Source organism: Siphateles boraxobius, unplaced genomic scaffold (genome assembly GCF_051911475.1).
Source record: "Siphateles boraxobius isolate OS27281-9 unplaced genomic scaffold, OSU_SipBor_1 29, whole genome shotgun sequence".
Classification (NCBI taxonomy): domain Eukaryota; kingdom Metazoa; phylum Chordata; class Actinopteri; order Cypriniformes; family Leuciscidae; genus Siphateles; species Siphateles boraxobius.
In genome coordinates, this window is record NW_027508908.1 from 20,679,024 (window position 1) to 20,702,320 (window position 23,297).

Genomic DNA, 23,297 nt, shown 5'->3' on the forward strand with positions numbered 1-23,297 from the left:
TTAGTACTGGCTGCAGATAAAGTCCTAATTGTTGGTGATTTTCATATACATGTAGATAACAAAAAAGATGCATTGGGACTGGCATTTAAAGACATTCTGAACTCTATTGGAGTTAGACAAAACATGTCAGGACCTACTCATTATCGTAATCGATACTCTAGATCTAATATTATCACATGGAATCAATGTTGATGCCGTTGAAATTCTACAGCAGAGCAATGACATCTCAGATCATTATCTAGTCTCGTGTTTACTTCATTTAGCCAAGGCTGCAAAGTAAGACTCCGTGTTACAAATATGTTAGACCAGTGCTTTAAGTGGACCGGTACGCGCCGGTACTCAGTACCGCCACTTCCAAATATAGCTCCTGAGCATAACGCCACCTCTCCGTGTGCCCAGAACGTGCTTTTAGCGTACCGGTACGCTCATTCGCACATCTGTTTTAATCATTTGGCTGCGCTGCCGATTTTCAGAGCGCCCTTCACAATGCACGCTTCCTAATTCGTCCCACCGAGAGCAGAGACTACATTACCCATACACCCTTGAGTTTTACAAGTGAAAAGAGCATGCGTCGCTTTTGCCGCTGTCAGTAGCTACGTTTACATGGACACAATCGGAATGAAATCAAAACGATTGATGAATCTGAACAAGGTGTTTACATGAATGATAAAGTAATCAGGTTGATGTGCGCGTTTATATGTCACAAGTTTCAAATCGGATCTGATTTTTTGACATGCACAAACTGCACGAATATACAGAGTTTCCCGCTGTTCGCGCATAAATATTCTCCTCTATTGGTTCTTTATTTGTTTTAAACAGCAGACGTAATATTAATTCGTCTCTGGTCATAATGTAGACTAGAGCATATTAACCGTTTTGCCGTGCTGATCACGCAGTAAAAATGCCCCTCCCCGCGGCCAAAACCAGGCATCTGTGGTAGATGAGAATCCACAACAAGGACTAGTGGGACGTTGTCCTGCTTCACTTCACATACGCGCGAGTAAAATGACAATTTTAGAATGACGGTAAACTTATTAATATGACACTTTATTCAACAGGGAAAACAGCTCGTTCCGCGCGTTATACTCATTACGTTTATTTAACGTCCTTGCACATGTGCAGTCCTTTCAGTTTTGGTTTCCAATCAAGTGTTTACATGTTCTCTCGATCGGATTACATAAAGGATAAACCACCCCTTTCAATCCGATCGAAATGTCATACGAATCGAGCTCAATAGGATCGATTAAGGTGTTTACATGAGGGTTTTTTAGTCCGATCGAGCCGTCAATCCGATTATAAGTGTCCATGTGTCAACCATGGTGTCAACTCAACGTGGTCCGGAGAGGGTGTGTGAAACGGGTAAAGAAATGAATGAACCATAGCAAGACTCATGTTTATGTTCTACTGTTCTATGGTTATTATGTTATTATGTTTTATAATTTATTTTATGTACATTTTGTTCAAAATGTTTTCAATACCCTTTTGCACATTTTATTTATCTTCAGTAGCTCTTTTTAGCTCAAGCAAATTCACAATTAAATTATTTTTTATAAGGTCGTCTGTTGACTGCTGTATATAAAACCCCTTCAAGAGACAACAAACGTTGTTGTTACCTCAGGGGAAGAGGGGAGTCAGCAAAAAAAAAAAAAAAAAAAATTATAATAGAGTACCGGCACCTCTTTTGGGCCACTTAAAGCACTGTGTTAGACCTATCACTTCTCCCACTAAAGATCGCTTTATTAATAATATTTCTGATCAGTTTCATCTCCTCAGCATCTCAGATAGCTTAGAAGAACTCGATATTGCGACAGAAAATTTTGACTCTCTCTTTTCCAGCACTTTAGACACAGTTGCTCCTTTGCGCTTAAAGAAGTTTAAAGAAAATAGTCCAATGCCGTGATACAACGAGCACACTCTGGCCCTTAAGAGAGCAGCCAGAAAAATGGAGAGCAATTGGAAGAAAACAAAACTAGAGTTTTTTTTGCATTTCATGGAAAGAGAGCACGATTGGGTACAGAGAGGCCTTAAAAGCTGCTAGATCTGCTTATTTTTCCTGCCCTATTAGAAGAAAATAAACAAAACCCTATAGGTATTTATTTGAAACAGTGGCTAAATTCACGAAAAATAAGCTTCAACTCCCAGATGTCAAGATCCCAGATCCAAGCAGCACAGCAGTAATGACTTTCTGAACTTCTTTACTTACAAGATTGATAATATCAGGGAGAAAATTATAACTATGCAACCATCTTCTACAGTATCGCACCAGGCAGTGCATTGTAGTCTCTCTGAGGAAATTTTTTATTTATTCATTGCAATAGGAGAGGAAGGATTTTCTAAACTTGTTAAATCATCTAAATCGACAACATGTATGTTAGACCCTATGCCGACTAAGCTATTGAAAGAGATGCTTCCAGAGGCATAGATCCTCTTCTAAATATCATTAATCATCTTTGTCATTAGGATACGTACCAAAAACTTTTAAGCTGGCTATGATTAAACCGCTTGTTAAAACGCAAATTGATCCTACAGAATTAGTCAATTACAGGCCGATCTCGAATCTACCTTTCCTGTCAAAGATACTAGAAAAAGCAGTATCCTCACAACTATGTTCCTTTTTAGAAAGAAATGGTATCTGCGAGGATTTTCAGTCAGGATTTAGACCGTACCATAGTATTGAGAGTCGAGACAGCTTTCATCAGAGTCACAAATGATTTGCTCTTATCATCCGATCGTGTTTGTATCTCTCTATTAGGGTTACTTGATCTTAGTGTTGTATTTGATACCATTGACCACAACATTCTTTTAAATTGACTTGAAAATTATGTTGGCATTAGTGGAATTACATTAGTTTAAATCATACTTATCTGACCGTTATCAGTTTGTAGCAGTAAATGAAGAGATGTCTTCTCGTTTAAAAGTTCAGTATGGCGTACCACAAGACTCAGTACTAGGACCTTTGCTGTTCACTCTGTACATGCTACCCTTAGGAAATATCATTAAGAAGCATGGCATTAATTTTCACTGTTATGCTGATGATACTCAGCTCTATATTTCTTCACGCCCTGACGAAACCTACCAATTCACAAAATTAATGGAATTCATTGCTGATATAAAAACCTGAATGATTAGTAATTTCCTACTACTTAATTCTAAAAAAAACAGAGATTCTAATTATTGGACAAAAAACTTCCTCAGATACTAACCTAGAATACTGTCTAACACTTCTTTGAAAGTCAAATCTTTCATTTGAAAGTCACGTGTCTAGTATCTGTAAAACAGCATTTTTCTAAATTAAATCTAAATTACGTCATCTACTCTCAATGACAGATGCAAAAAAGTTAGATCATGCGTTCATGACATCAAGGATAGATTATTATAATGCTATTATGGGTGGTTGCCCTGCACGCTTAATAAACAAACTACAGCTGGTCCAAAACGCAGCAGCTAGAGTTTATACCAGAACCAGGAAGTATGACCATATTAGCCCAGTTCTGTCGACACTGCATTGGCTCCCTATTAAACATCGTATACCTTTTAAAATATTGCTGATTACTTACAAAGCACTAAATGATTTAGCTCCCCAGTACTTGAGCGAGCTCTTAACGCATTATAGTCCTTCACGTCTATTGCGATCTCAAAATTCTGGCCAGTTGATAATACCTAGAATATCAAAATCGACTGCTGGCGGTAGATCCTTTTCCTATTTAGCATCAAAACTTTGGAACAGTCTTCCTAATTGTCTGGGAAGCAGACACACTCTCTCAGTTCAAATCTAGACTAAAAACACATCTCTTTGACCTAGCATACACATCACATTATATACTTCTATAATTCAATGTTAGGCTGCATAGATTAGGTCAGCCGGAACCAGGAACACTTCCCATAAATCCTGATGTACTTGTTACATCATAAGAAGGATGGCGTCTATACTAATAGTAGTCTCTATATTTATCCCGAGGTTTACTGCAGTCCGCCGGATCCAGGCCGTTTCCGGATCTGATGAAGGACCTGCGCCTGGACACGACGACAACGCAGTCCTGAAGTGTCAACTAGTCTCTCCACTGTGAAGACATTCCTTCCCTTCCCTTTAACTCTGTACAGAACATTGTCGGGATAATTCCGGTTCACGTGGCAACGCGGAAGCGATAAAAGCAATTCTGTATTATAAATTTTTCAAGGCTTGTACCTTGGAACCTGTTTCATGGTTTACGTTCTTGAGCCACCAGGCACTGTTTTGTACAAATGAGCGGCCGGATCGCATTAAGGGTTTTCTGTTAGAACGATGCCCTGTTAGCGGCCCCTAAATTAATTATTATCGTTGCAACGGAAGTGAATAAATCAAAACTAACTTTAGCTAGAAATAACTGTATTCTAGAGCTGCTGTAAAGCCAAAACAATCTCTGTTACTTTAATTTCATATTAGCACTGTAAAGCTGTTTTGAAACAATCTATATTGTTAAAAGCACTGTATAAATGAAGGTGACTGACTTGACTTGACTTTTGGTAGTCTAACGACTATTTTCTTTTATAGGCTATGATTCTTTCACAGCCTACAGTAGAGACGAGGGAATTCACGCATGAATTCATAACATACAGAGAGAGAGAGAGAGAGAGAGAGAGAGAGAGAGAGAGAGAGAGAGAGAGAGGCGGGGATCGACGGTGCAAGATCCGTCTTCGACAATAAGCATCAGTCTAAGCGCCGATCTGAAGCTGTTTATACGGACACATACGGTATCTAATAGAATATGCATCATTAATTTTTTTAGAGGCGAATTGAGTGAAAACGAGATGTTTTTGTATAAGGCTTAGAAGTGGAACTTGGGTAGTCGAGGTCTTGGGCGTATCTCCACTTTTGTTCATTTATTTTCGAATTGCTAAACAGCCGAGGCTGAGCGCATCTGATCTTCCCCGCGCGCCCGGCGCTGATGAGGGCTTTGTCGGTGTGATCCGTGCGCGATGGCCGCTTCGGGCGGACTGAAGAGTGAGAAGTTAGATGAAGCTCAGGCTCTAGCGAGGAGTTGCGCAGGGCGACCGGACTTTCTGCCCTGTGATGGACTATCCATCTGCGCCACACACAGCCACGGGAAGTGTTTCAAGCTGCACTGGTGCTGTCATCTGGGCTGGTGCCACTGTAAGTACACGCATCCAGCATCGTTGAGACGTGGAGAGATAAAATCGAAATTCCTCAAGACTTAAAACTGTCACCCACAAAGAGGAGTTTAATAGGTCTCTAACAGTTCACCAGTGTGACATGCAGGCTATAAAAGAGTTTATGTGAGAAAAATATAAGTGTAAATGACAAATCATAAGCTTTCTAAACATAATTTCCCTCCCGTTCAAGGTAGCCTGCCTCTGGGTTGCAATAAAACAAAGATTTCAAGCACAGTCTCAGGGAAATTCTTTTGTTCCCATTTCCCTACAGTGTTCACGAACGCTGACGTCAGATAAGAGTTTCTTTAGTTTATTTTTAACCAGTTACGACTGAAGGTCCTACATTTGAATATAGTTCACTCAAAAATGACGGTTCTTTATTGGCATTAATGGAACAGGCTACATGAAGAACCTTAAACATCTATTGAAAGTTCCCAAAAGGTTCTTTTCAGTGGAATTCTTTAAATTAGCCTATTAAAATGTTTTTGACACTAAGAAAAACTGTTGCAGCTGTAACATTTCGTTTTAAAATGTAGCCTACCGTAAAATGTAAATTTAGGCGACTGTAGGCCTGCTTTGAAATGATCAAAATAATCAATAATCAACAATAATAAAAAAGCATGCACATCTAAGAGGTATTTTGCTTATCAGACATAAAATAGTCATTAATCTGATAACTATGTATTTTGTTTATCCGATCAAGACCGTATAGCTTTTCACATATTCTCAGAGGGATGGGGAATCTTGCGTTTGTGTCACTTATGAAATATTAAACAAGTCGATAAATGATGCATAGACATATTATGACGTAGGCTACCACCACTGTATGTGAATGTGCATCTAGTTTCTGCTCTTCTAAGCAATAGATAACAGAAGTAGTAAATGGGAATACATTAACATTGTCTTTATGATTTTAATGTCAAAAAAGGAAAAGAAAAGTGAAATATAAAAAATACAGATACACAGCAACATTGCAATATGGTTCTGCATTATAGTTAGTTAGACTATAATTAGACAACTGTATCTATTGTTATATGGACAGACACGAATTTCCGGAGATAACCATAATCAGATGCACCTTATAGGCTACCACCGTTGGAGGGAGCTATTTCTTTTTTCACGTATACTCATCATATACTATCCCATTGCCCTGCTCTAAACTGCTAAATGTTGACTAAAGTAGCCTAGGCTATAAAGCATTATGCATTTTCTGTAACTTGACATATGAATAATAATAAGTGACCATATTCTCAAAATATGGTGACAAAACCTGTCCCTTAAGATTCCAGCCTTGAAAAAGTTTGAGAAATCAATATCATTATATAACCCAACTATCATTTAAAACCTAACATTGTTATAAATAATATGCAATGGTTTGACTATAGTGATATTATAGATAATTTTTGTTTAAAAGAAGAAAAAAACAATAATTTGCAAGGTGCATGAAAAACCCTTTGTCACCTTCATCTAGAATGCCATTTGCAGATGTTTCATTCATTTATTGCTCCTTTTTTAAAGCAGTGCAAGGTCTAGCAAGTTACATTGAATAATGTGTGTTTGACATTTTGTGTAATTAGTATTCATTTACAAAATATTTAATGGTATTATATATTGATTTGATTTTTGAGACATTCTTGAAGTCATGTTTTTCCTTTTATTAAAATGTAACACTGAGGTGTACTTAATTGGTGTGAACTAAAAAAATAAAGTAAAATCATAATAAGACCAAAACTCAAAGCAAAACTTCACCAGTCAGACAGTCAAGATTTTTGAGAATGATCCATTACAGTATCTAACTCAAAAGAAGGGACTTTACAACTGAAGTGAAACTTGCTAAGATTGTACTCTATAACAACTATAATGACTGTGCATTATAGAGGAAGGCAATAGAGAGATAAAGCTGAGCACTGGGATGTCTTTATAAGGCAGTGATAAGATCAGGCCATTTCTGGTGTCAGAGGTGTCTGATAAAAAATGGCAGTCATTGTGAGGCTAACATTGCAGAGGCTGACATAACATGTCATGTGACTGTGAAGGAGGGTGCAGATTCTTTAGATTCCTTTGACCTCACTGTGAAATAATTATCTCAAAATGTGTGTATGTCTGTCTGTAACACAGACAGACAGAGAGAGAGAGAGAGAGAGAGAGAGAGAGAGAGAGAGAGAGAATCAGTGGGAGCTTTTTCCCCCGGTTTCTCAGACATGGCTTAAGCCTAGACCCGGACTAAAATGCATTTTTGAACTGTTTTAACCGAAAGCAACTATCACGGACACAATTGAACTAAGGCCTAATCCCGGCTTAATCTAAGCGCTGTCTGTGAAACTAGGCCTTAGTAAAAATTCTCATTCTTCTGGGAAAATGACAGTAAATGAGGTTGCTAAGTTTTCATGGGTTTCAATAGGCAGTTGCATCATGATCGTGTTTCTGCCAACAGACTGTCTGGTTCTTAAGTCTCACTTCCTGTTTCAGATTTGCACAGCATCACTAACGCCTTCCTAGTTTTAAAAACAAAGGGAGAAGAACTGTCAAAAAAGCGTATGTACCTGACTTTGTTTTTTTCCGATTTTTTTCCGATTAGCTACGTCCAGCTGTGCTGTGCTGTATCTTGAGCTCTGAAATGAATACATCTAACAGTTTTGCTTCTTTTCTGACTGACACATTGAAAAGGAAATTAATCAGGATATGACAGGAAGTTCACATAGCTCTGTCAGAGGTCACGCGCTAGACTGGCCTTGTTGCTAAGTTGGGCTTTTTATCTCAGCTTTAAAAGGTCAACACAATTTATTCCAAGCTTTAAGGTTTCAGCTTTGGCTTTGCTTTTTTAAAGTTCAACATTTCTCTTTCAGAAAAAAATGATAACGGTCAAGTCTTTTAGCTTTTAGCTTCACTTAATATAAAATGACAAAGTACAACATAAACTCACCCACCATTCAAAACTAAATTGAGAATGCCAGTTTAATTCCAATTAAATTCCAGAATTTGAATTGATGTACCAACAGGATGCAGAATTGCAATTTGAATGTATGGGAATAGAATTAAGAGGGATTGAAATAAAAAAAAATTAAAAAAACTGGGGGGGGGGGGGGGGGGGGGGGGGGAGATGGGGGGGGGCATACTGTTTAGTTTTGGACTTTTTATGTGCTGTGTAGGAACATTTAAATCTTTGGTTGTCCTCTTGCTGCCATTCTAATTCCGATTCCAATTCAGCATTTTGTAGGGTGTGACCATTACAGGAATTATTACATTAGTGGCAAGATGTCTAATCAGACACACCCACACCACATAACTGTAAAGTTATAAAGTTCAGTTGTCACAGTAATTAAGCCATTATCTGTTCTCATTAGAGGGAGGATGTTTATGTCTGCAACACTATGAGCATTATGTAAACATGCTAAATATTAATTTGATACTGCGTGCAGTGCCGCATAGGCTCTCGGGCGGAACCAGTGCTGTTTAAAATGGAACGACAAGGATCCTCCTAGGAGCTTGACTGACATTTGCCCTACTTGTGAGCTGAATTGCATGAGTTGTGTCTCCTTTCATGACCCAGCAAAGTTATTACCAGTATTACACAGAAACTCTTTCAGGTGCTCAGCTAAAAAACACTGATTAGGTCAGTTTAATGATAATGATAAGATAGAGTGAGACACCGGGAGAAAGATACCATTACTTTTGCTAAATATAACAATTCCTTGCATGATTTCATTGTTACAATCAGCTGGACATTATCCCAAAATAAACCCCAAGTATGGTGATCAGGTCTTAAGAGGGTATATTTTGCGATAATGGCCGGCTGACTATTCAATTTTCCACTTATTGCATTGCTACTTACAAAATGAATAATGGATAAATAAATAAATACATGTATATGAACTACTGATTTGAGTTTATGATTTTGTTTTGAGAGAAGAAATTACCCCAGAGTGCTACAGGAAACATGGAACTACAGTACCACAGTATAAGATATTGGTTACCAGGAATACATTTCTTATACAGATTTTATACATTTTACATTTCATTGTACAAAAATATATTTTATTTCATAATAGAGCTATTGACCCATCAGAATTCTATAGAGTCTTTACTACATTCTGTGTATTTATACAACCATTCTGTATTTTAGCAAAGTACAGGAGAAACATACAAATGCTGTAGACACCTTAAAAAATATCAGCTGAGCAAAAACTGATCCCAAGATACCGTACAATACCATTGCTTGTTAGTCTCACACATGGTGACAAGAAGTCGTTGTACAGTATAAAGCCCAGAGGAATTTAGAAATGTATTTATACACACTTGCAGGATTGAATAACTGAATACAGATTGGCTTTGTCCTTTGAGATAAGTGTTTTAGAGGAGTTCTCTGCGAACCCTGGGGAACTCTGATGTTTTCTGCTCTCGTATTCCTCTTTTTCTGTCTTTTATTTGTTTGTCTTTGCTGTTTGGGTGCATGTAAACACAGCAGGCATTATTCTTGTTTACCTCCCTAAAGGTTAGCAGACAGATATGCATTTCAGGGACTTCAAAACTTATAGGAGGTTTTAAGATTTCACTAAATCTGCTGTTTATGGTTAGATTTTTAGAAATGGAAATTTATTTCCATATGTTAAAATAGTTGTTTTACAGCCACCAGATGTCTGTGAGATTTAATATAAAGGGAAATCATTCCAAAGTGCAAAAACATAATGATATGCTTTAGTCCAGTGGCCCTAGTGTGCTGGGTAGTATTCTGGGTGTTGTAATGCTATTCTGTACTTGTCGAGCTCTGATGAAAAAGGAAGTGAGAGTGCTATGTTTCTCCCAGTGGGCTGTAGGGCAGGCCATAGCACATCATTCAGTACTATGAGTTAGCTATGTTTAGTGTTAATAATAACATGTCTCCTCACAGCGTGTCTACACCGGACGCGAGCGGCGCAATGCGAGATGAGAAAAGACAATAGAAACCAGTATAACCAGTGATGTTGTCTACACTGGATACAGTGTGCGGCAACATGACAAATCCCCGACCTTAAACTGATGCCTCGTTGTATTTATGATGTACTTCAACTACTCTTGATACTTCTCAAAGGACAAATGCAGTGCAAGGATTTGCAACGGTCATGGCTGTATACAGTTTCTAGCTGTTGCGATGCGACGCGTCAACGGTATTGTCCGGTGTAGACACGGTGTGAGTCTGTCTGGGGTCTCCAAAGGCCTTAGAAGCCACATGGTGCGAGCAAGGGTTATTATCATCAACTAAAACTAAAACTATTGAAAACATTTCTGTAAATGTAAATAAAATTACTAAAAATTAAAGGTGCTCTAAGCGATGTTGGGTGACGTCACTTCTTGTTGAAACCAACAACCCCCCAAACCCCATCCCCAAATCCATCTTGTCAGTTATTGGCTGGAACAGTTTGTTATGTTTCGTGGTGCGGGTAAGTCCAGTTTGTTTTGTTGCCGTTTGTGGAGCCTGGGGTGTCTGCAGAGACCGCGTTTTTTTACAGTGTGTTCAAGGGACAGGCAGCTTGCGGATAGTGAGGGGATGTTTGCTGTATGTGACAAAAAATGTTTTGGCCTAAAAAACGCGTTACATCGCTTAGAGCACCTTTAAACTAAAATTAACATAATTTAAAAAAAATATATATATATAACAATTAAAGCTAATTCAAAATATTAATAAAACTAAAATAATTACATATTTCTGGCATGAAACTCTAGATGGTGCTGGCTGATAGGTCTTTAACTTATTGGTAGCAATCATGTCTGCATCTATATAGCACAGCTGATTGGTAGCTGTTGCATCAGCGGCCAATGAGCTTGCTGCTCAAACATTCAAATACTTGCCATTGTTTGCTGTTACTGTCTGCAGCACGCTTTCAGAACCCTCCCCCTTCCCCAGCTCCACCTGTATAGATCTGCTACGGGGTAATTGATGTATGTTACATGTGCAGCATTAGCAGCAGTATGTCTTACATGCTCACACCAATGTTTGTGAAGGTATTGGCAGTATCAAGTCTCAGTACTTGCTCTGCAGCTGCAGCAGCATGGTAGCATATATATATTCCGCCAAGACCAAATACATTAACATTGCCATACATTACCATGCGAATCTCTATTACCATACCAATCCCCTGAGAGATGTCATAACAGAACACTGGTGTATCATGAATCCCTAGGCACCTAAGTGCATACAGTGTAAGCTGATCAGTAGGGGCTCCAGGGCCCTCAGTGCGTACAGTATAAGTTGATCACAAGGCACCCCAGGGCCATCAGCCTAGCCATCAGTCTATACAGTGTAAGCTGCCCAGTAGGGACTTCAGGGCCCTCAGTGCTTACAGTGAAGGTGATTTCATAATGTGTAAGTTGACCAGTTGGGCCTCAGTATACAGTGAAAGATGTTACTAGGCTCCTCAGCACATACAGTATAAGCTGTAAGTTAACCACTGGGACCCTTCAAAGTATTTTAAAATAATTGTTGGATAGGTCCAACATTTTATTTAGAGAAATGTGATGTTCAGATATGAACAAGACTCAATATAATCTTGCTCAAATTATTGCTAAAAAATTAATATGATTCTCAGTGTAGCATCATATAAGCACAGCGTGAGATGATGGTCAGTCTGTTCTTGAAGCCAGCCTGGACGGGTTAGTAAACCTCTTAGACACACACAGACAGAGAGTCAGAGTTCTACCTGCGAGGAGCTGAGACCTGAGCGTGAACATGGCCTTGCCTGTCTAATCCTGATGAATGATTCACACTAAGGGATTTTCTAGGCCTTCATGATCAGTCTTCACCCAAACCCACATTCGCACTATTCTGGGAGCAGTCCAATGAGTAATTACAGATGATCAGGACAGAGAGATAGTGTAGGAGTGTAGGACTCATCTCCTCTCATCTGTGACTTCACTTTTCCAATTAGGGTTCTCTCTCAACCTTTTATCGAAATGCGTATTTCACACAGTCTGAAAGGCAGCCACCCTCACCAGGTGGTTCTTGACAGTCTGTTATGAGCAACAAGACAGATGCAAATCTCAAGTTGTGTCAGGCAAATCCTTTAAATAGAAGCTATATTTTTTCCAAATGCTCCTACAGACTTTTGTCATAGCAGCCACTCACCGTTTATATGAAGTATACACTGCAGAGAGAGAGAGAGAGAGAGTAGAGCTATTACAGTGAAAAGGGTTTTATGTGTGTACATCCTGACAGAACATCTAAAATAATAGTAAAAATTGAAATCGTACATTATTTTATCACTGTTATGTCATTCCAATCCGTGGGCCCTATTTTAACGATCTGAAACGTAAGTGTCAAAGCGCAAAGCGCAAATAACTTTGTGGGCGGATCCCGGCGCTGTTGCTATTTTCCCGGCGGGATAAATGCCTCTTGCGCCTGGCGCAAATCTAAAAGGGGTTGGTCTGAAGTAGCTTCATTATTCATAGGTGTGGTTTGGGCGTAACGGGAAACAAACCAATAAGAGCTTTATATCACATTCCCTTTAAGAGCATGATGAACGAGGTGCGCTTGTTCCATGGCGTAATACTATTATAACGGTGCATTTACCAGGCACGCTTCAGAATTGGTTCTCAGCCGAGGAGATCGATGTTCTCGCCAGGGCCGTAAAAGAAAGAGAAGTGACATTGGGGTTGGGACAAAACCCACCCAAATTAGCTTCGGTTAAACATGCATATAATAATTTGGGTAAATGTGTTGGCTTTATGCCTATTTTCCCCATCGTCATGGACACAACAATGACTTCCCTCGTGTTTTAATATTTTTCCTTATAATAATGTATCATTTGCAAAAAGTTAAATGCATCTGTGTAGATGAGAGAATCATCTACAGTGTATGCGCGTTGTTCACACTCTGTATTATGGCCTAGCATGCGCGCTTAAAATAGCATCTGAATGTACGCGCAACGCGCCATTGACTTTAGACCAGTTTTTTTCTGGTCAGTGGCACAATTGTTTTATAGAACAGCAAAATAGCGTGAGGGAAAGTTTGCGCCGGAACACGACTCCTCTTTGCGCTGAACCGCCCCGGGGAGTTTTTCTTAGTTAACCGATGTGTGTCTGTGGAGGGAAAAGTCTGCTTTGCGCGGACATCAAGAAGTCATTGAGTTGAACTCGATGTATGGAACTGCATTTTTATTTCAGAGAAGAAAGAGGGTTAAACAGGTTTGTAATAACATGATGAGGTGATGAAAAAAATTATTTTTTTCGGGGAGGGTGGGGGAAGTAATCTTTAGCTCTATACACTGAAGTCATGAGACCTGTTGAGAAAGATCACTATAGCTGGTCATCAATCTATGTTCTGTTTTCATCTAGCTTAACTACCTTAACTAGACTTCCATAGTGAAACATCAAAATCATAATGTTGTTTGAACTGCTTCACCAAATATGTTTTGCTGGCGATTAATTGACTATATTAGCACAAAACCAGCAAGACCAGCACCAAAGCATAGATAAGAATACAGTAAATACAATAAAAACTTACTCAAAATTAAAATATTGTAGACAGGCAAAAGTTCAAGTCATTGGTTTACAATTAAGAGTTAGTCCATCCTAATGCACAAACAATGTTTAGAAGTCGCTGATTTGCATTAAATACTTTTATTTCAAAAGGAACTGCGATTAAGTCCAAATTGTGCCTTGATTGAATCGGATTCAAGTTTATAGTCTCAAGTGTTCATTTCTGAAAGCTCAGAGTGCATGTGTGTAAAACAGGATATGGAAAGTCATGGTCACATCCGCCTGGAAACCCTGATTGTACATCAGGCTTTGTTTACTCAACATTTGTATATGCACAAGAAATCAAAGCCTAAAAATAAGACCAACAATCATGGGATTAGTTACTATTTGTAGACACACATTTTCTGGTACAGTCAGCAGAGGCTTTAAAGTCCTCTTTCTCCCTAAAAGGAACTTTAGTGATTATTCACTGATAAAATGCAATACTTACTGGATCACTCAAATCCCACTTATTTAAATGTACCAAGTATAATATCTCTAAAAGTAATGTATCCATTTTCATTAGCTTTCATCATTTCATCAAGTGTAACTGAAACATGAGGATGGACAGAACAGACTGGTAACGGCAGCTCTGAATCTTTCTATGGATGTGTAAATGGTGCAGACGTGTTTTCAATGAGGTACAGTGTTCCCATCCTAGCACTTAGCACTGCTAACCAGTCCATGGGCTTTACAGTCAGTAATTTGTAATGGGCATATAATATACTGTAATATATGATTGCATCAGGCTTTAGTGGTACATTGTTATCTGTCATGTGCAGAATGACCCAAATACTGAGCTGATTTAGCAGAATGATTAAGACTAGCTTCAAACGGTTCACTTATCAAACAATCTACATTGATTACAATTCACCACCAGATTGGATGAAAAAGAAAATGGTTAAAAACTAAATCAACCTCAAAATACTGTAAATCACAAGATTTTTTTTACACATTTCTGGATTCATTAGTGAATTAATCTTTAATGAAGTCACGAGGACTGAACTCAAGCTTTTGGATGAGAAATAATGAACTTCCGAAAACATTTAGTTACCCACAGAATTAAAAAAAAAATTTTTTATCAGACAACATACATGTGGCGAGGGACGGCCGAGGGACGTGAGAGAAAGGCGCGAGGCCGGTGGTGCGATTGCTAATGAGCAACACCTGTATAGCACACCGGTCTCGCATCTCTCACGGAGGAGCGGAAGCATAAAGGGGGAGCGACGACATTAATGATCGAGAGAGGAACAGGCCTGATTTTTGTTGTTCTGGTTTTTGTATTTGTGTTTTATTTTAGCCAGCAGTCGTCCGCGAGGGGCTGCTGGCCGTTATGTTTATTTTGAGTAAGCCAGCAGTCGTCCGCGAGGGGCTGCTGGCGGTATTTTAGTTTGTTTATTTTATTTTAAATAAAGTTTGTTAAATGTTCGCCGGTTCCCGCCTCCTTCTTCCCTGAACATTGTTACAATACAGTTTCAGCATACAGATCAGGCAACAGTTTACTCTGGCAGCAGAGATGGTGACGGATAGACTATAATACACAGGCATTTCCTTTCAAGGGCAGTAGGAATGTTTTTGCTCCCTTGAACCTAAGAAAGTCTTTCTTTAAGCTTAATCTGAAAAGACAGACATGATGGTTACAATTACAGTGGCTGAAGAACACTTGTTCTCAACAGGATGTTGATGTGATTATTACGCAGGAAGGTTTTTTTCTTCATGGCTAAGAGTTTTTGTACAAGCCTCAAGGCATCTATCATTTCACATTTCACACTTGACTGCAAACACCGCTATTTCAGATCCATAGTGACGTGGAGGCAATTGTTAAGTAGATACATTAATCCTTTTTTCAAATTCTGTAGCTTGTTGAAAAAGTGTAAGTCTACAATCTCAAAAATTGCCAATGACTGTACTGAATTTTGGGATTAGAAGCATTGGCTCTTTTTTTCCTACAGTACGGTTAACTGGTGCAAGTATTTTTTCCTTTTTTTAAATTATATTTTTAGGTAGGCCTGTTCTGTCTTCTTTTTCCCTCCGACACAGATTAGCATTCATCCTACCACAGCTAACATGACAAATCTGGGCATATAAACAGTCTATTTAACTGGATCCCCCTACATCACATGCTTTGAATGAAATTTATGTCATGATCTGTTCATATGATTCAGATTCATTCAAGTTCCCTGTACAGTTTTTTTTTTCTTATTTTGAATGTCCTATTTAAAATAAAACGGGATTTTTTTCTTTATTGTAAAGGACAGTAGACAAGAAGCAATGTGGGAAAGAGAGAGAGGGGCAGAATCGGAAAAGTACCTCAAGCCAAGACTCAGACTCAGGTCACCTGAAGCACAACCATGCCATGTGTCAGTACACTGCCCACAATGCTATTGGCTCCAACAACAAGCTATTTATTATATACTGTATAAGCTAAACAACCCCTCCCAGTCCTTGTTTTCGTAATTAACTAAGACAGTAGTCTACGTGATACGCAGGTATACGCCCCACTAGAAAATGTCAAGGATTTCCGTATGCCTACTAGGAAATGTCAAAGATCTCCGTATACCCACTTTAAAAAGCGTGAGGATTCGATACAACATCGTTTTGTGAAAGAACGTTCATTCATAAGTTCACCCCGTCTGTCTTTGCACAGCGACATGGATCGAATCGCGGAATCCAGCAACAAATGTAACTTAGCCTACTGTAAAGTGGAACGTCACGCAATTTGGCCATTTTTGAATGAATAAACCAAAAGTAATGATACAATGAATCAAATCTCGATATGTATTAAGTGTCTATGAATATTAAAGCTCAAAAAGACTGCTATTGAAATAAACTGGTATATCTAAATAGCTGGTATATCACAGTATACTCACTACAAAAAACTAGACTACACCACTGAAGACGCGTATTTAGGCTGACTTAATCTAAATAAAGTAGACAGGACTGAGAGACTGAAAGAAATAGCATTGCCAAGGAAGGACAGACATAATGAAAAATTCTGTGTTTATCAAATCTTCAGATTCTCACTGCCTTCCAATCACATTACAAGTTGGGTGTGAAAAAAGAGAGACCGAAAGAGATGTGTTTGTCAGGAAAGTAGTTTGTTTAGCAAAGCAGAACGATGTACATTAACCTGAAACTGATGTCTGTAATAAGAGATCATTCTATGTCTGTCAATGCTGTTTGAGGTTTTTTCCCTTTTTTAGGGGTTAAAATGAATGGTAGCCTAAATCTAGAAGGTGCAAAAAATAACGGGATGGAGCAGATAAAAGCGATATGCCTATTCGGACAAGATCTCTGAGATACCACACAGCTTTGTTTCATCTCTAAATAAGAGTAGAGATTTGGATTAGATGGAAATGATTCTTACTCCAGCCTTACAGCCAGCTGGGCCTCGGAATGTTCCAGAGTGAATAATCCATTCCATCTCTGTAGGGAATTCTGCCTTTGAGATACTGGTCATCACACTCAAACTCCTTTCACTGCATGGATGAAATGCAGTGGAATTGCCTTTAGATGAGATACACCTGTGAACTTTTTTACAAGAGACTGACTGAAAAAAAAAAAAAAAAAAACTAGCTCCAAAAATTATGGAGTTAAATGAGGACAAAATTCTGTATTATGAATGCTTGCTCTTGTCACTCATGATTAGATACCTCAAGTGCTCCTCTTTCAGATAATCAGTGATTTGTGGGTCAATGAAATAATGCTCATATTTGTTATACAGATGTATGAATTTATCCAAATTCATTCATGATTGGCATCTTTACTCTGAATTAAAATTATTTTTTATGTTTTTGGGGGTCATATATTAGTGAGGCTGATACAATTGTCCTGAAACAACGAATTATATAAAATATGATTAAGTTTGAGAATCTTTATTCTAATATTTATATATAATATATAATATTTTTCTAGTATTATACATTATTTCTGCCTCACTAATATACTATACACTAATATACTAATATATATATATAAACACCTTATACATGTCTGTTCTATGATCTCTAAAGTTGAAAATATGCCACATTCTCTCTTTGCTGCTCAAAAGAGTGCTGGTTTTGAAAGAATCAATTCTGTCCTCTGTGAAATACTAACACTTTCAGATTAGTAACCCTTGTTGTACAGTACAGGCATCTGGCAACTTATAACACCATCTATCACAGCTATCACTAGCACAGCAGGCAAATCAATGTGAGCTCAAGAATAACAACTCTCCAATGGGATTTGAATATAAGTTTTCAGCAAGAACATATTTATTCTTGCTCAACCTCATTTTTCTCGAACCCACCTTTCTTCATCTATTTTTTTAGTGAGTTCTCTCACATTCAGTCAAGGACGTCAGTGTCTGATGCTGCTCACATATTCTTTGTTTGGGGGCATCTATTGTATTCAATACATATGAATGTACATAATGAATGTTATTCTTTGCTTTTGAAAGGCAAAAATATCAATCTCCCTTTTTTTCTCGTTGCAGGTAAATACGTCTACCAACCCATGACCAGTGTATGCCAACTTCCCAGCACACTGGTTCCAATTGCCCCCTCAGGACACACCCACACCATGAACCTGTCCATCTCGCTGGCTGAACGCTTTCTTAGGACGGCTCCCAAGTTCCGGGCTCCACCCTGCCTAGAGTCTCCCAAATTCTGCGTCATCTCTGACCTCTTTGTGGATGATTACATGGTCAAACGTATCAACGGTAAGATGTGTTATGTGCAAAGGCCGCCTCCACCTACACCGAATCCCACACACCAACCCCAAACACCGGCATCTCAACCTGCACCCCAACATACCAACAAGCACAGACAGCAAGTGGGCCCAACTGTTAAACACAGTCAACCAAACGAGAAGATCTCAGGCCCTAAAATGGACCACTGCTCCTCTCCCTCCAGCTCAGAAGACTCTGGAATAAATGCATTGGGTCTGCACTACATGGAATCATGTGATGAGGACTCCTGCGTGGATGATGATGAGGAGGAAGAAGAGGATGACGAGCTGAGTACTGATGGGGACTCCAGTCCCTGTAGCCTCTGGGAACAGGATGAGTGCACTTTACTGTCACCGTCCAAATCAATGGTTGAGATCATTGAGAAGATTGAGACTACTGTTTGACGTGCCTGTTAGTTAATGCCACAGCTGGAATTCTTTAGTCACGGAAACACTTCCCTACACTATCCTATCTGCAGGTACATGAGTTCAATGAGGCAGTGCAAGCACACACTCCCTGTTATGGCAATGCCATCCGAGGTTGTCCCAGAAAATCCTTTGCGAGATGAGTCATGGAGACTTCCTGTACTTACTACAACTCTCATTTTCCTCATAGTCTGTTGCGCATGGTGAGGCTAATGTAGGTTACACTCAAGTAAGTGCACTGACATACACATATCGTCAGAACTAAGACCAAATGGGACTCAATACATGATAGAATATTTGATGGATGAACAGATGTATCGAAGTCAAACTCAGAAACATGAGGCTACCCAGGGTATGTTTCTCCCTAGAGAGCTCAGCCACACTCTATCCAATGCATAGTAGTGGAAGAGGGGATGGCTGATGCAATATGGAGAGATCCAGACTAAAACGGTCTGTGTGTGTAAGGAGGATGGAGAGTGCTACAAAGATATAAGGAGAAAGAGTGAGGCAGAGAGAGAGGCTTTCAACGTCCTGTTAGCAGGACCAGTTAGAACAGTGGGTAAATCATGCATGAGCTCAGAAGACGTCAAGACGGTAATGAAACTTTGGGATGAAAGGCGATTGAAGCTCCGTGCTTGAGGGAATGCCCTTTCAGTCAAACTTTCTCATACACAGAGATTCCCTAGAGGCTAAGGCAAGGGTACATGAGGGTTTCTTGTCTGGCACCAGACTATGTGGGAAGGACCCATCCTCCCTTCCTCATAGTCCTCAAGGTTTGTGGCTTATTTAGGAGTGGCATACAACTTTTTTGACAATCAGTTATAGAAAAAGTAGGTTTAAGATGAATTGAGAAAGAGGAAAGAATACAATTGTGTAATTTGTTTCCCAGGAAACTCATTGTGATCTTTGTTCAATTTTGTCATGCGCCTGTACCACTTTGTTTGAACTATGTGGTGTTACTGTACATCAACAAAGCCAAATGACTGCTTAGGGGCCATTCACACAAGGGACAGGGTCTTGCATACATCTGCATTCTTTTTTTAATTGTTGGTCTATCTAAATGTGATAGACAGATGTTATTTTGTCTTTACAGACCATCTCACTGTTTTTATGTTTTACTGCAGAAGAAAAAAAAAGTCATACAGGTTTGGGAACGACTTAAAGGTCTGTAAATGATGACAGATTTCTTGGAACCATCCCTTTAAAATGCCACATCAATTTATGACTGTTTTAAAACAGAACAAATTTGAGGGTTTAGGCAGGATATGTTCATTTAAATATGGACAAGTGTATTGAGGGTTTTATATTAGCAACAATGTACGGAAAATGCTCCAGTAACATTTAAATTCATGCATTTTGGAGATACTGTTTACAAAGCTTGCATTGCATTCAAGGTATACGTTTTTTGAGTTTGTGCATTCCAAGGGAATTAAACCCGTGGCCATGGTGTTTCTAGTGCCAGGCCTGATCAGGAATGCTATAAACCAGCCTTCAGGTCAGTTCCGTTGCCCCTGTCTATCTGTATTCAACGCAATAACCCTGTGTGAATGGCCCCTTAGTGTCAGTGAAATCATGTCTTTGAGACCTTCTCTGGCTGCAACAGTTTCAGTTATTCTTAATGGTCTAAGAACATTTATTCCATTCAGACTTGACATAGCATCTCCAGGTCTCATTTAATACTTGTATTCAAGTTAATCTTATTGTATTGAGACCAAAAATAAGACAACTCAAGCACAGTTATAGACTGGCCAAAAATGGAGGGAAAAAAGTATGTCAGGACCTGTTTGTCAAGAAGTGCTTCTTTAGCCTGGTTCATTATAAGCACATGAAACCACTCAAATGAGTTTATTTCTGTGAGGACTTGACTTAGGGGTCAGCCATATTGTAGACCAGGGGTGCCCAGTCCTATTCCTGGAGATGTACCTACCTGCAAATTTCTGCTCCAACCATGATTAACTTTGTCTACACCGTAGACAAACGGTGTTAGTAGTTAGTTCTTTAAAAAGTGACATCACCACATACTTGCCTGGTATGCATAATAAAGTGCTTTTAGTTGTTTTCGCGGAGCCATGTAAATGGGGATCATTTTGACAATGTTGTCATCTGTACAAAGAAATTTTTTTTAGTACATCGTTGTCGGATTCAGGAGCATCCAACACAGGTCGATCCAACACACCGGTCTTTAATTATCAAGTGCTTCTGAAGATCTTAATTAACTGGTTCAGTTGTGTTTGTTCAGGGTTGGAGCTGAACTTTGCAGGAACAAATCTCCAGGGAACAGGATTGGGAACCCTTGTTGTAGACAAAGTCTGCATCTGAAATCGTATACTTATAACCATACTATATAGTATATGTCACAAAAAAAGTATGTCAAAATTAACAGAACTGTAGGCAAAAAGTACCCGGATGACCTACTATTTCAGGTTAGATTCTGAAGTGTGTATACGAGGGGAGTAAATGGCAACTGACACTGGGTCACATGATAATGAAAACATGGTGGATGTGGTTGGCCTACAGTAGGTCAAGACTGCACTCATACTACACACATTCATACTATTTAGAACATACTTTTTTAGTGGTTGCAAAGTAATTACTTATTCAAAATTAGCACCTATTCAATGCAATTTTCGGATGCAGCTTAAAAGGCCGTTCACACAGAACGCATTTTTTTTCATTTCACTGCGCTATTTTTCCATTGTTGTTCAATGTAAACGCACTAGACAGACGTCTTTAATAGTTGCGCTCTGGTCTTGCGTATTTTTCAGCGTCTCGCGCACGACACAATGTTCTTAAAAACGCGGCACTCAAGTTAAAACAAATTCAACTTTTAAAAAAAATGCGTCTCTAGACCTTGCACTTTATTTTTCGTTCCATTGACCCGCGAACTTGTGTTTTCAGCAAAAAACACGTTTTGTGTGAAGTGTCTGTTCGCACTGCTGTCACTGCTGAGATGGAATACACTCCTACATGAAATATCAAAACTGAACAGAAAATTCACACATCAATGTCTTGCTCCATATTTTTAAAGGGATTACAACTTTGTTAACCAAAAACTTTATGACAGTATATTTGCTAATTATGGGGCTATGAGCTGAGACTGCCAAGGTTGTACTAACTGGATGAAAATCAATATATAATACTAGCTTAGCGTTTGCTAAACCTATGTAATATATACAGTAAGCACATATTTAACCTCACTGCCTGAACAAAATGATCCATTTTGGAGTAATGCTGAAAATCTGATGGAAACTGATCATCACTGAAGGACCACAATCCATAGATGGTGCAGGTGTGATTCTCTCATTGTTACAGAATGAATGAATATGACTATCTCTGTCCCTGCAGTTTCATATCAGGGACTGATACTTTAGCTACAAAAATATACTGTTGATACACAAATGTTTAGCAAATATTAAAATATACCCCTTTTCTCTTTTTTTCTTATATCAATTATTGTTATTTACCTTTTTTTCTAATAAAGAAATATTGAAAATAAGAAATGTTTCTGTCTTTCTTTCTGAAAATATGTTATGTTTGTGGATCTCAAAAACTAACGTTATGTATTTCACAGAAACATTTTTGTGTGATTCTTGAACTGTTAAAGGCTAACTGCTTTGGCCTTTTAATCCTAGATAATCCTAGAGAAGTTCCAGTTCAATTTGCCACCTTCATTATCAGAAAAGAGGACATGTGTGAAGGAATACTTAGCAAAGAAGCTTGCTTGAAGCCATTGAAGCAGTAAGACCTTATGCCTACTTGGAAAACAGATGGGCCTGCTAAAAGGAAACGGCTCCATGGAATACAAGCCTGAACCAATGCAATAACAAACAACAAAACGTCCTCTGTTGCTGTGCACACTTTCATCTCCGTAAGATTACATCTGAAGAACTAGGCTTACTACAAAACATAATGGTCTTTGTGACCACTAATAGGTAAGAAAAGTCACTGGTGACAAGCTGTGTACAATGTAACAAATGAACGGGTGTAGCTCTTGAATACGTGGTAATAATATAGTAAAATTATCAATTAATTGCTAACCTACAAATAGCACATTTAATTTAGTAATGAATTTAAAAAAACAGTGTTTCATAGTTGGTCTACCCTAGTGAAAGCAGTTCTGCAGAGCTGGACAGTAACTAAGTACATTTTTGAGTACTGTACTTAAGTGCACTTTTTGAATATCTGTAGGCCTACTTGAGTATTATTTTTTCTGGAAACATGACTTTAAATTCACATTTGAAAGACAAATATCGTACATTGGATTCTACTACATTTCTATCATGGTCCTAGTAATTCCTATGTAGCAGCTTTGAAAGTCAGTGGATGATTTTTTTTCTTCTCTAAAAGGTTTTTGCAGGTGTTAAAAAAGCCTAACCATTAATCACTCTTATAGGGTCATGTGAATTCAATGATTTCCCAGTATTTTTTATACTGATTAATTGATGGCAAAATGGAAGCACGACCATACTTAGAAAGTATGCTTCAGTTTATGATCAGTTTATGATTTATGAAGGCAAATG

The 23,297-nt window shown here is 38.6% G+C and overlaps 1 protein-coding gene across 1 annotated transcript; it reads left to right on the top strand.

The window, feature by feature from the left end:
* The first annotated feature begins 4,633 nt into the window (after positions 1-4,633).
* LOC143753962 (UPF0524 protein C3orf70 homolog A) lies at positions 4,634-22,277 on the top strand. The gene is made up of 2 exons (XM_077246901.1): positions 4,634-5,131; positions 18,119-22,277. Exons 1-2 carry the CDS (start codon positions 4,957-4,959, stop codon positions 18,754-18,756), a joined length of 813 nt encoding a protein of 270 aa, XP_077103016.1. The 5' UTR covers positions 4,634-4,956; the 3' UTR covers positions 18,757-22,277.
* Positions 22,278-23,297: the final 1,020 nt, after the last annotated feature.